At 32.7% G+C, this 13,972-nt stretch overlaps 2 protein-coding genes across 2 annotated transcripts in view; one reads left to right on the plus strand and one right to left on the minus strand.

The window, feature by feature from the left end:
* Positions 1–12,208, minus strand: part of LOC126830222 (11-beta-hydroxysteroid dehydrogenase type 2) — a 94,708-nt gene extending 82,500 nt beyond the window's left edge. Inside the window, exon 1 of the mRNA XM_056102618.1 lies at positions 11,892–12,208. Within this exon, the coding sequence (XP_055958593.1) occupies positions 11,892–12,087 (196 nt within the window). The 5' untranslated portion in view covers positions 12,088–12,208. The remainder of the gene's footprint in view (positions 1–11,891) is intronic.
* Positions 1–13,972, plus strand: part of LOC130013972 (uncharacterized) — a 63,904-nt gene that overhangs the window by 2,901 nt on the left and 47,031 nt on the right. The window lies entirely within an intron of this gene.

Genomic DNA, 13,972 nt, shown 5'->3' on the forward strand with positions numbered 1-13,972 from the left:
CGTTAAATAAAGCTATTTCACGTACAAAGACCTACAATAAAATCCAGGTGAATTGGGAAAAATATTCATGTATTTTCTTGATGAAGAGTAGGTATTTCAATTTGTAAATGCCCAGTCATCTTAGACAAATAATAATTCCAACTTCAAATCAGTTGTATTTATTCAAATCATACCATGAAGAATTGTATTTTTCCACTTGCATAATAATAAAAACTTGACTTTTATTATTTTATTTCTTCAGGCCAAGAGCACGGAAAATTGGTAATTGCCTTGTATCACTGCTAACTATAAATCACAGGGAGCCTTGGGCAGAAATGATAATATGGTTCTCAGATATGTTACTGTGTATAGACTGAACAGAAAATATTTATACACTTGCTATTACAGTACTGGCCAAATTAATAGCAATTTTTTCTAAAAACGTTGCAGAATTAACTCACTAAAATTGAAGTATGAATAAAATCATACACCGTGAATATATTGAACTGAATATTCTTACACATAACCATAGGCGTACGGGGAAATTTTTGACTGGGGGGCGGTGGTGGTTGGTGCCCCAAAAATGTAGTTAGGTTCTTAATATGTTACATAATAATAATAAATTCGCTGTTAAATTGGACACATTAAGAACACAATATTTTTTTATACAACCTTTACAAAGTACAATTGTGTGCCCAAATTTTCCCAGTATTTGGTTCCCAGCCCCCCACCCCCCAACTCGTACGCCTATGCACATAACCATATTGACATCTACTTCACATTGCATGGTTGGTCGACGCAACGCCGTGTATAGATAAAGTTGCGACAACTGTGAAGCCAGGAATTTCATATGACGTCATGCAAACTTATTATCTATTTATATGACCTATTATATTGTTGGATGTCATAGATTTCAGCGAATAAGTGTATATAGGACATAAAACATACATTTTTTAAACGAAAAGTATAGCTGAACATACTATTATTAGTATTATACAACAAGAAGCGCACATTATTGTTATATAGCCTTATTCTATAAGAAAAATCAAAATAAAAGATACACTAGATAAAATTACTATTAAACCAGGGGCGGATCTAGGAATTTTGAAAAGGGGGGGGGGGGCGCTGCAAAATGAAGGCATTGACCGTGGAGACGGGGCTTGCCGCTGAGGGGGGGGGGGGTCCCCAAGAAAATTATCCGTCATTTCCTTGCATCTGTAGCCATTCCAAGAGCTATTTCCCAGACTGGTGTGTTTGAGTCGATGGTTCGAGTCATTTGGGATCCCTACAACGGGTTGGGAACGGACATATTTGAGTCTGAGAAAAGGCACTTTCAGCCGTAAAAAAGGGCACTGTTGAAAATTAGGGGGGGGGGGGGCTCCCCCCATTGAATCCGCCTCTGATTAAACATATTTAACTTGCATTCGCTTTTAAAGGAGCTAAATCGCTAATATTTGGGAACTAGAAATTGTCACAAATGGGTCGCACTAACCTTGATGTTGACAAATACGTAAGACGATATGAACATCAAGGTGATATATGCATATATGCAGCATAGATAATTAAAACTTCTATTCAAGTTAAACCAACTGTATCTATTTACGTCTTACGTCGAGCTGAATACATTTTATGATTTATTGTCATTAAAACATCTATTGGTGGTTAATAGTGTGTAACTAAAAACTAAAATTGGATCTTATTATTGCCAATGATATAATGTACCTTGAATTTGTTATCACGAAGTCTATCGCCTCCAGATATTTAAAGCGCGTTTACAATATATTCATTTTTTTGTATCGTAAAATTCATCTTCATTTGACGAACTACACCCAAACTACAGTCAGTGTAAACACGGTTTGGAGACTATATCTGAACTAAAGGGTACATCCAACTACAGTGTACATCATGCTTAAGAGACACTATCTAATATCCAACAGGAAAAATGACGATTAATTTAATATCCGCCAATTGGTGTTGCTGCTATTTTGTATTTTCAAAATTTATTTTCAAATTCACAGACATCGAAAACCATATAAAGGACATTGCAAAAGTCATATCTTACGTATCTTAAGAGATGCCCTTTTAGTCTACCAAATTTATGTTTTTTTTTGTTAAAATTGCTTTATACATGTATTACCAAATTCGGTAGCCCTTTTAAAAGAAATGCCCGGCACCACATGGAAAATACATTTCTTTAATTGATGTTTGTCAAATTCGATTTCCGCACATTTCGCGTACATAACCACGATATAATGGTCGAACATTACGTACATCAGATAAACTATTTTTAAAGCCCAAAACTGTTCAACTAGTCTCTTTTAGTTATCAAGCACCTGTTTTATGGGATAATCTACCATTTAGTTTAAGATGTTGTACATCTCTATTCTTTTAAAAAACAACTTAAATCACATTTATTTAATGAGGCTTTTAACTGACTCTGTATACAATTGTTAACATGTCCATAATCTTGTTGTTTATTTATGATTACATTGTCACTTTGTAGAGTGCCCCTGAACATGTTTTATGAAAGGGCGCGCTATAAATATGCTGTAATAATAATAATAATAATAATAATATTACCAAATTAGGTGGCCATTATGAAAGAAACGCCCGGCACCATATAACAAATACTTCTTTTTTTTAATTTGACGTTTGTCAAATTCGATTTTTCGGCACATTTCGCTTTCATAACCACTCTGTGTTTGAGGAATTTAAAAAGAAATCATTTATAATCCAACGAGTAAATAGTAAAACACACTGATTACGAGATATCGCTCTCAGAAAATTCCCCGATTTTGGGTATGATTTTGTTTGATATATTTATCACTGAACCAAACTGCATTGGTTTCTTTTGCATTTTTTTTTTAGGGTAAAACGTTATATTATCCCTCAACGTCTAATACTGCAAGAAAAAAACAAATTTTGGTATGTAAACCTGTATGAAGCCATGACGTCATAGCTTTTATGGCGTCATAATTGGGACCCAAAATGGCGCCTGGAAATGAGTTGTCGTAACTTTCCCACAGTCTACTCACTCATGTGCTCGTCGTTGTATACCAACTAACGTTGAAAAAATCAATTTACGTCGATTTTTGAACATTTTAAAAGCCGTAGTTCGATTCGGCGCCCAAGAAAAGATATAAATATACACCAAAAACATGGCAATCAATCAAGTTGAAGCGTTTTGGCGTAAAACATCTGTTTAGGCGAGATGACGTGTTTTTGGTGTACATGAGTAAGCAATAATGCTACCTGACTAAAATACCCCCCCCCCCGCCTTTTGCATTCGCATGTAGTCATACATATGAGTCTCAAAATAATATAATATATTGTTAAATTATGCTCTTTTCAACTCCCCCGCCCCCTAAATAACTCTATACCCATGACTGGTGTACCAAGTTAAATCCACAACAAAACCCCATTTGTCGATAAGTGTATTTATAATAATCACTTGAACATCCTTGGAGAATTATATCTATTTAGTGAATATTAATACCAAAGAAAGAAAACAACTCTAAATTCTGAATATAAAGTCATCAAATTCTTTTACAGATCTTATTGTGGAAACCCAAAAGTTATATTGCCTTTTTAATCACATTTTTGTTTTTAATGTCAAATACCAAACCATCTCTAATATTGTTTCATTATATAGAATGCAGTGTAATCCTAAACACTAAAGATTTAGCCTGAAAACTTGAAATAATATAGAGGGATCATCAATAATTAATAGTAACATTCGATAATTATAAAAATGTATTATTGTAGGATGAAATCAACCTTTATTTTTAAACATTTAGTGAACATTTCGAATGTTAATGCCTATTTTATATAAAATGGTTTTATTAATTAATCAATTTTTGTTTTACAAATTTTTAATTTTCTCCATTTTGTTTGATTTTTATGCTATATTTATTTTATCTATCTATAATTATTTGCCTGTGCTTTATCTATTAGTTCCCATTTATATACTGTAGAAAATTTTGAATTCCTAATCTGTTAAAGGGACTATTTTTTCTTAAAAGTATTTCAATTTAGTGCATTATTAATGTCTTTAGTGCTTGGTTTGGTTGATATTAAATTTAGATATATTTAAAATGTATGTTTTGGGACCATGGGGTAGAGATATTGTGAACATATATATTATATTCTCAGTTCTTTTTAAGGTTAATTGTAAAAAAAAAATTAAATAGCTTTTTTTGAGTGGTGGGGGGATATTGTTACTATTGAACACAATTTTATTAGTATTGAAATTAACTTTGTTGATTAATATTCCAAATGTCTCGGTGCTTTATTTTTCAATTTAAATAGCTACTTTTTATTTAATAATTGGGAATGGGGGGTGGGGGTATTTTTTCATTGTATAACACAATTTTATTAGTATTGGAATTAACTTTGTTTATTAACCTTCGAGATGTCTGTATTGGTATTAATTAGGCATTAATTTTTTTTTTCATATCATTTATTGAATAAATAATAATTTAACAAACAAAATTATTATGTCATTTATCAATAATTACAGTTTAAACAGAACGAATGGAAGGGGTTAAATTCGAAAGGTTGCTATACTGGATATAAATTGGTAAAATACAACACAAGATTTTGTTCTTCACAAGTTTGTACGAAACAACACGAGTTTCAGAAATTTCAACACAAGTTTCAGAAATTTCAACACAAACAAGTTTCAGAAATTTCAACACAAATAATGTGTAGATTTTCACACAAGTTTTGTGTTATTTCAACATTTAACACAAGTTTTGTGTTGTTTCAACATTTAACACAAGTTTTGTGTTGTTTCAACATTTAACACAAGTTTTGTGTTGTTTCAACATTTAACACAAGATTGTGTTGTTAAATAGAGACACCTAACTTGTGTTGAAAATAACACAAGTTTGTGTTGTTTCAACACAAGTTTTTTTTCAGTGTGGTTTAACATCTTACTCCCGGGCTTAATAATGACGAGCATACACCACACAGCGTGCTACGAGGAAAATAACCGTCGGGAACCGCGTCCATATGGCAGTTATGCCAATGCGCACACGATACCATTTTTCGTAGTTAGTAATAGAGACTTTTGGCAAGCGTAAATTCCTGGTCCGTATCACGTGTCCGTATCGATTTTGCATGTGACGTCATCAATGCGTGTGTATTTATCATACGTGATACGGATACGGCAGCACGTAACAAACAGCTTTCATACGGCAAAGGTTCGTATAACATCGTCGTCTTTTGACTGTCTGTTTTGATACTTTTAGATGCTGGAATGTTCTGCCATAGCGTTTTTATGAATGTATGTGTATCCTATAACACGAAGAAATATATTTGATGTGATTTTAACCATGATAAAGATTTAATATTTGATTAATATTTAATAATTTTTATATTTGATCATGGTTGATCTACGTGCTAAATTTAGGGAGGTGGGACCATGCAAATCTGTAAATAATGTTATTCTATGGTAATGGGGTATAAACTTTCTGAAATGATACATAAGTGAAACCAAAGATTGTTGTGAAGTCAAGAGTCAGATAGTTTTAATAGATTCGACATTTATTTTTTTTTAATAGCTCAGCGACTGTCGAGCGACTTTACCCCCTGCAGTAATTTGTAGGTTTGACACTTGACTAGTACTGATGGTGATCTTGGTAGATAACTGCCATCATGTTGTAATAGAACTAGGCTCAGCTCAGCTACATGTGCGCGGCGCGAAAATCTGCCACAACTCTAAAACCACATTGACGAAACGTATTAAGTATCCGTATCGTGCAAAAATTCCGCTTGCTAAAAGTCTCTAATGTTTTACCTTTTTACGTAAGGTATAGTTATGAAATACCCTATTGACAAATCTTCCTTTATAATACATATTTTGTTGTAACCCATAGGAATACTCTATGCCCAATAACACAATGATAATCAAAATCTTATTGCCAACCCTTTCACAACATTTGAAAGAAATTGTCCACGCGAGGCGTTAATCGCTTTTCCGTTTCTATTTCAATTCAATAAATCATATAATATGAATCATATTTATATAACCTCGCCATGTATTAAGATGTCACTTTACCTCATGTGTATGTCCCCATTTCCTCGCTTCAATTAATCATTAAAATTTTGTATTATTCGCAATGGACCCCTTGTACAACACCACATTATCGGTGTCATATTGATACTTTTATACAACAAAATGTGTGCTGGAACATAAACAATACTGGTGTTAATTATGGGAAACATAAGATTTTATAATTCTACATAAGTTTGTGTTACGACAATACCGGGGGCACAGGAATATGTGTTAATTCATTAAAAAATATGTATATTATGTATATTAGTTTTCACACAAGTCCTTGTGTAAATTACAACACAAGATTTTTGCCAGTTTAGGGTCTCTCTATTTGCAAAAGTCCTTGTATTGTACTACAAAACAAGATTTTTTTTTCAAAGTAGGATATGATGTCATATCCCTGAGGGAAATTATGCCCTACTTGTATTCTTAATTCCATCTGTAAAGTTATACGCTAGTGTATATAAGGGACTAACATTTTTCGTCTAAACCGAACAATTAGACGTTGTTCCTTGCCAGGTCCACCCCACCCCCTCTGAAAAACGGGAAACCACAATGGAAAATCAAGAGGAACTTTCATAAAGGTCTTAATTTGTCTCATAACTAAAAGTTATAAAGGGTGTCATGTACAAAGCAGGATATGCTTAATCTTTCAGAATCATCCTGTACAACTTGTTACCAGCCTTATGTTTTCATCTGACCTGTAGATTTAGCCTAGCTTATGTACTTCCTCCTTTCGTTAGTCGTTGGTCAGTTAATTTTTACATCTTCGGCTTCGTCTGAGCTGTTTGATGGATTTTAAACTACTTTGATGAATAGTTTAAAGGTATTATATCTTACATTTATACAAATAAATAAATATATAAATAAATATATAAATAAATCATCATCATCGTCATCATCATCATCATCACTATTTAACATCAATCATCGTCGCCTGCCAATTACCTTATGTATTCAAAGCTCGGTTAGTTTTAAACACTTGTGAACTTTACTAAAACTCACTTCGTTGTACGAGTTACTTTCGTTGGTATCGCCATATAGGAACGCTTTTGTATTTATGGATTTAAATGGGAGGGTATTTAATGTTGAGATAAGCTGAGACGAATAATTTGGGCAGTGCAGAAAATAATGGTCGCTGTCTTCTTGAGTATGGCCACATCTGCATGTCGGATTATGTGAAATATGCATTACAAATCTATGGAAGTTTAGAGCACTTTTACAATTACAAAGTCTGGAATTAATAATCTGAAATTTACGTTCTCCATAGTAACATTTTACTAACATCAATAAATACAAAAATATGACTAAGTCGAAAGTCGACAAGACGGTATTCAAGCCAAACTGCTAGTCGAAAATAAGAAATTAGGAAAAAACGTATTATTTCTTAATTTCCTATTTTCGAGAAGATTTTGGCTTGTATAGCGTGCTGTCGCCTCACATTTTGTCGTGACTGCTACTTTAAGACTTTTCGTGTTTTGGAGGGCGAAAAGTAGAAATTAAGAATTGTAGTTATAGGCTTCTATAGTTATGCGTTTGTATATATGACTGTATACTTGACACATGTACGACCCGAATGGCTGAATGGCCGGTAACCAAAGTAAATTGAGTGTTAAACAACATCGTAATTATTTTGGATTTTGCAAAAAAAAAACAAACAACAAAAAAGAAACAACACAATCCGTGATTGACATTACTACTATACGGATTACTAAACATACTTTGTGTTCATTATAATATTTTAATACTGAAGACAGGGCCGGACTATAAATGAACAAGGTGGATCCTTTTGGCTTATATTGAGTAATTAGTGCAAGGTGTAATAGTTGAAAGTTCCAAAGCATTTTCACATTCCATGTCCGATAAATTTAATCATCATGCTACTACTGATTGGTGGGTAGTCGAAACATTTAGATGCATACATCACAACACCGTGGTTTAGACAAATTGCAATTGAACTAGTTTCATTGTTGTACACATAATGAAAGAAACTGTGTTATTTCACAGCTGAATTGTATGGTAAGAACCGTAGGGGACCACCTTGTAGGGAATAACTTTTAATCTTTAACACCCTAATACACACTTAAATCTTTCAACGGGTTAACAAGAAGGTGCTAAAATATTTCCATTTAAACTTTTAACCTCTGTAAATAAATAAAAAAAGCAATTCGAAAAATAAACCACAAGTAAAGGAACCATCTCAGTGAATAAAGTATTAATATGCCGTTAACCCGTGACGCGAACCGAATGGTGTTTTATAGTAAATTAGACGAATAAAACATATAACGTTGCCATCTCGACCCTGATGCCCATGAACACAAATGACGAATTTAAGACAAACCAATGGCGGAATGGAATTGATTAATGGAATATAAATTTTATTATGTATTGACACTAAGTTTTCTGGTTAGACTTTAGCCTAAAAAACATGCGTGCTGATGACAATTTTGGCAGTCATATCTGAATGACTCAAAAACTGGTCATATTTCTTCTTTAACTTTTGGTATACTTAAATTCGGGCATTATTTATGGTAGAAAGATATAATAAAATGAGCTAAAGCTTTAAAACATATTTTTAAATATGTTGATGCACCCTAAATTGAATTTGAAGCACCAGGGATAAATAAATAAAAATAGCTATAATGCATGATTTTATTGTAACTAGTGAACTGATAAATATTGTAAGGGCGTTGTTTTAAGATATAAATAATGTATCTTAATATTTTTCGCTTATATAATTTGATTTTCAAATACAAAGCATTAATACTTATCTAAGCATTAAAACAATCAACCATTTGTGGTTATATTGAAATTTGTAAAAGACGCATTCTTTTTGAATATATGTTTAAAAACTAATAAGTTAAGTAAAACAGTCCAGTAGGTTTTGCTGCATTGAAAAATCATTTTAGTAACACTTTTTCAACAAGCAATTGTTATATTTTTAGTGATTTGTAGAGCGTCGAATCATAATGTTATTGTACTGTTTTAAATTGTAGATTTTATTCATTCATGAAAAACAATTATTACAATTTTATAATAAAATGTATAAAACACTGAGTTCGAGATTCAAATCACAAATCCACCTAAGCTAGAAAACTGCAAATCCGAATATTTTTGTTTATAAAATATTCACTTTCCATTCAATAAATAATCCAGTCATCTAGTTTTCGATTTGGGGAAATTCATTCTCCTTTTCCCATAAATACAGATTGCCGTATTATTTAAAAATCAAACCAAACAGCATGTAATCAAAGAACGCTTGTATCCGCCATATGTAATATTGTCACGTGACATTGTTATGTTTTGTTTCGCTTGGGAAGCGTTTATTATACACAATAGAACTCCAGTGTAGTAAGCCATAACTATGAACAATATCATGTCCCAAATAAATAATCTAATTTGTAAATCTGCAATTGGTCACATGATGGTCCGAACATTATTTGTATGGCTATATTTGTTGACAGCAAAAACAGCTAATTATTATCTTGGATAAAATACATCGTTACAATGTGGCAAAATCGGGGCAAAAACTTTGACACGTTTTTGCCTCGTTTGGACAGAAATGCCGAACGAGGCATTCTGAGGTTTATAGTGTATGTGATAGATCTGGTTAAACACATTCCATATATAACTGACAGCAGGTAAGAGCGATAACATACGGAAATTATAATATTAGAATGTGAGAGGTCGTTCGAAACTAACAATTCATAAAAATAATTGACTTTCACGAGAAAGGAGGAAAATAGAAATCAATTGGTACGGGAAGTGACGTCAGTTAAAGGGTAGCATAGTGCCAGTTAAACTCCTCATTACTACAAATCAGATAAATGTATTTGTATACAAAAGTAAACAAATACTGGCTAGGTATGCTACTCCTAGCATAGGAAGTACTATAAGGTGTTTTGGAAAGAGTAAGCATATCTTACCTTGAACACAGGGCGCGCGGACCACTATTTATAATCGATGTTAATTTTAGAGCCTCGATTTTCGTTTTCGATATTGGTGAATAACGAAAACCATTAGCTCTTTTACTGATGAAAATTGTGCTAATACAGAAACTGATTTAATCAAATGTGTTTTGGAGACAATCTGTAGATATAAATCCATGAAATCCGCTGTTTTGAGATTCTAGTTTGAATATCGAAAAATGGGTATCTCAATTTTCGATATTCGGCAATATCGAAAAACAAGTAGCTCATTCACCAATATCGAAAAACGAAAATCTAACTTCATACTGCCAATTTCAGAAGCCCACACACTTAAATTTCTCTGAAATACCACACCAACCAAAATGAAAATTACAAAGGGGCATAAAATGTGCAAATCAGGCCAGGAATTCAATCTGGATAGGTAACAAGGTTTGCAGTTATTTTTGTTGTTGATGTCGAATGGAATAGATCGCGGTCACGGTCGAAAGCAGAACTGCTGTTTGTAATCTACGTGGCGGCAATGATATACCGCTATGTACATGCTTGTCTCGGGTTTCAAACAAATATATTGATACGTTTCTGTATCGGCACATTATTCATCAGTAAATAGGCCAAGTATTACTCTGGACTTGTTCGCCGTGTTGCGATTTGTAACCCATGTGGACGAGACAGTCGTGGCTTTTAAGTATGTCTAATAAACTGTAATTATCGCTTAGACTATGTAAGTAGATAATGAATAAAAACAAAGGAATGCACGGACTTGTTCTATTTTTCTCGTGATTTGTGATCCATGTATCGGAGACAGAAGTAATTGTAAAACATAATAATATGACTTATTTATAGGTTTACCTGAATAAACCGCTTTAAATTTATAAGTTGGGTATTAATAAAAAACAAGGTGCACGGACTTTTTCTCGTTTTCTCTTATTTCGTGACATTAAATTATTTTTTATTAATTGTTAGTTTTTAACAGATATCATCTCACAGTCTGATATTACAAGTGTTCGTCTTTTATCGCTCTAACATTCAGTCAGTTAATTACATGTCTGTATAAGGATTACTCGTGTTTTCCTTTTGCTTGCGTCACTTCCAGTTTCTTCAAAGTTTCGTTGTGTATCTATCGCAGCAATGATCTCTGTATTGATATTATATTTGGAATGTGTTTAAGAATGCGTTTGCGAGTGAACCATGGTGGGACCGGCACATGGTGGGTGACCGTTTTTTTATGTATGATGAGTAACACCTCTAAACCCCACTGCCACAATTTTAGATCAATCTACCCATTTTTAGAATGCAGAAAAAAAATGACCGAAAAAAAGCCAAAGAAAATCATCATTTTCAGACAATTTTGCAGTTATAGGGTACAACCAAACTACGGCGCGTAGATTAATGAAGCTTTATAGGGTAGCAGATATGGTTAGTGAGTATACATTCTGAAAGTTTAATACACTTTCATTGATACGTTTTTGATATAGGGACTTAGTGCTGCAAGGTACCAAAATAGCCCAATTTAGGTATGTCATTTTATTCTATCTATATCTCACCTACTGCGGATATAAGAATTGTTTTGGAATGCTGATTGAAAAGGCAATGATCTATAGTATTAAGATAAAGAACACAATTGGGTGGCACTCGACCCGATAAGTAGTAAATAATCTCCAGCTGTGTCCGAAAATAACGATTTTCAATAAAAATGACAAACAAATACCTGCTTTATTTACACACTGTCTGTCTAATTAGTATCTAATTATGAAAACTGAGCTCACAATTACACCGTTAAAATTTTTAAACGGTCAAGTTTTAGAAGCTTAATGGAATGTAAATGTCAAAAGAGCTGTTCTTGGTCAAAATAATTAATCTCTCTAGACTATTTCTCAACATTTTATTAATTCGGCAAAATAATTAATAAATTAAACGAGACTTACCTTGGTCAAGTCGATGTTTGATTGGAATTTTATGAGTTGTACAAACACTGAAGGGATTAAATGAGATAGTGATGCGCATGCGGTAACTTCGGTCTTTACAGGAAGTTTTATCATTATTCAAACTTACAACGAAACACCCACACTGATCCGCAGTGAATATTTGCCAGGCCGCTACAATCACTGATAAGGATGACATCGATGCGGCTTAATGAGCCAGAAATATTAACTTTTTTCCTGCGACAAATTAAATTCTAAAACATTTTTTTTATGTATTGGAAAAATAAATAAAGGCGTTTGACGTATCTGTAGGTAAAAATTATTTCCTATTTAGTGTAAATGGGTATTAAAATGACTAAAATGCAGCATTCTCTCCGAAGCAGTAACGTCTTATGTAAACAATGCACGCGCCATTCAGCCAATGATTGACGCCGCGTGCTGTGACAGCACGTGTTAAGGCAGTCATCTTTGACAGAGATATATCAAATCAAATCAAATCTTTATTAACCTTGAACCACTGGTTCATCGGTAAACATAGTAGTAACATACGAATACAATTATATACAATATATACAGTGAATAGAGAGCAAACAAACGAATTCAACATTACAGTATTACTATAATATGATGTTAACTACAATCTCTTAAGGGTATTATCTCTTAACTTATTAGCGAAGTATAGATACTTACCTAGTTTTAAAAGTTCTAAATAATTTTGGCTTTTTAGTAGTTCTATTAATTTTTCCATATTTGGTCTAGTATAGTAATATTTATTTATAAATTTTGACCTAAGTTCAGCAAAGAATGGACATACACAAGTACAAAGTGATATTCATCTTCAATTTCATTACTTTCACAGAGTGTACAAATTCTTTTTTCTCTCGGTATTGACTCATATCTTCCAGTTTCGATCCTCAATTTATGACTAGATAATCTTAACTGTGTTATCTCCCATTTAAACCTTTGCTCAATACATTTAGTCAAATAGGACTGGACAACAAAGTGATTAACAATATTTCTATAAATAATACATTTAAAAGATTCGTTTAAATTTTCCACACATTTCTGTCTAAAGTTATCACATAGTCGTTGTTTGATAATGACAATATCTGAGTTAAAAAACATTCCCGCTTGAAAATTTCTCTCCCATATATAACCCAAACCAATACTATATAATTCAGACTTAACATTAATAATCCATTTATCATTGTTAGTTAACATATCTTTATAACAAGCTTTAAGGACAATATTGTCAGTGTTAATTAAACGGGACCAATATTTAAATATTCGCAATTTTCGATGAATAGTTAAAGGGTATCGCCCAGTTTCAAAATAAACCATAGACGTGTTCGTGTTTTGTCTGACTTCAAGAATTCTTTTCAAAAAATAAAGATGCAATAATTCGATATCATGGGCACTATGGAAACCCCATACTTCGCAAGCATAGTTAAAGATACAAGAGACAAAGGTATCAAATACAGATAGCTTAGTGACCAGATTAAAATTGTTTACTTTACAGGTTTTCATGACAGAAAATAAGGCCTTTCTTCCCTGATCTGCTAAGGTTTTTTGTGTTAATAAAAATTTACCATTAAAATTTAAATTAATACCTAAGTAACTAAATTTGTTCACAATTTCAATATTGACACCATTATAACTCCATTTTTCAAATGCTTTTAATTTGCCGCCATTTCTATAAATTACAATCTTGGTTTTATCAGTGTTGTCAATAAGACCCCATTTATTTGCATATGTATATAAAGAATTAAGCATATCCTGTAGTCCCGCTGGGGAGTCCGAAAACAGAACTTTGTCATCTGCGTACATCAGGAGAAATATCTTTAGCATATCCATATCTATTGGTTTACAATTCTCGGATATAAAGTGCCTCTCACAATCGTTGATGTAGAACGAGAATAGCAAGGGAGACAATACCTCACTTTGAAATAAGCCAGTCTTGCATTCAAATTAATCAGAAACATCGCCATTAAATTTTACATTGCAAATAACCTTATCATACAATGACCTAATTATAGTTAGTATTTTACCCCCATTCCCCGCTTGGATGAGCTTGTACCATAGAT

This window comes from Patella vulgata, chromosome 8 (assembly GCF_932274485.2).
Source record: "Patella vulgata chromosome 8, xgPatVulg1.2, whole genome shotgun sequence".
NCBI classification, from domain to species: domain Eukaryota; kingdom Metazoa; phylum Mollusca; class Gastropoda; family Patellidae; genus Patella; species Patella vulgata.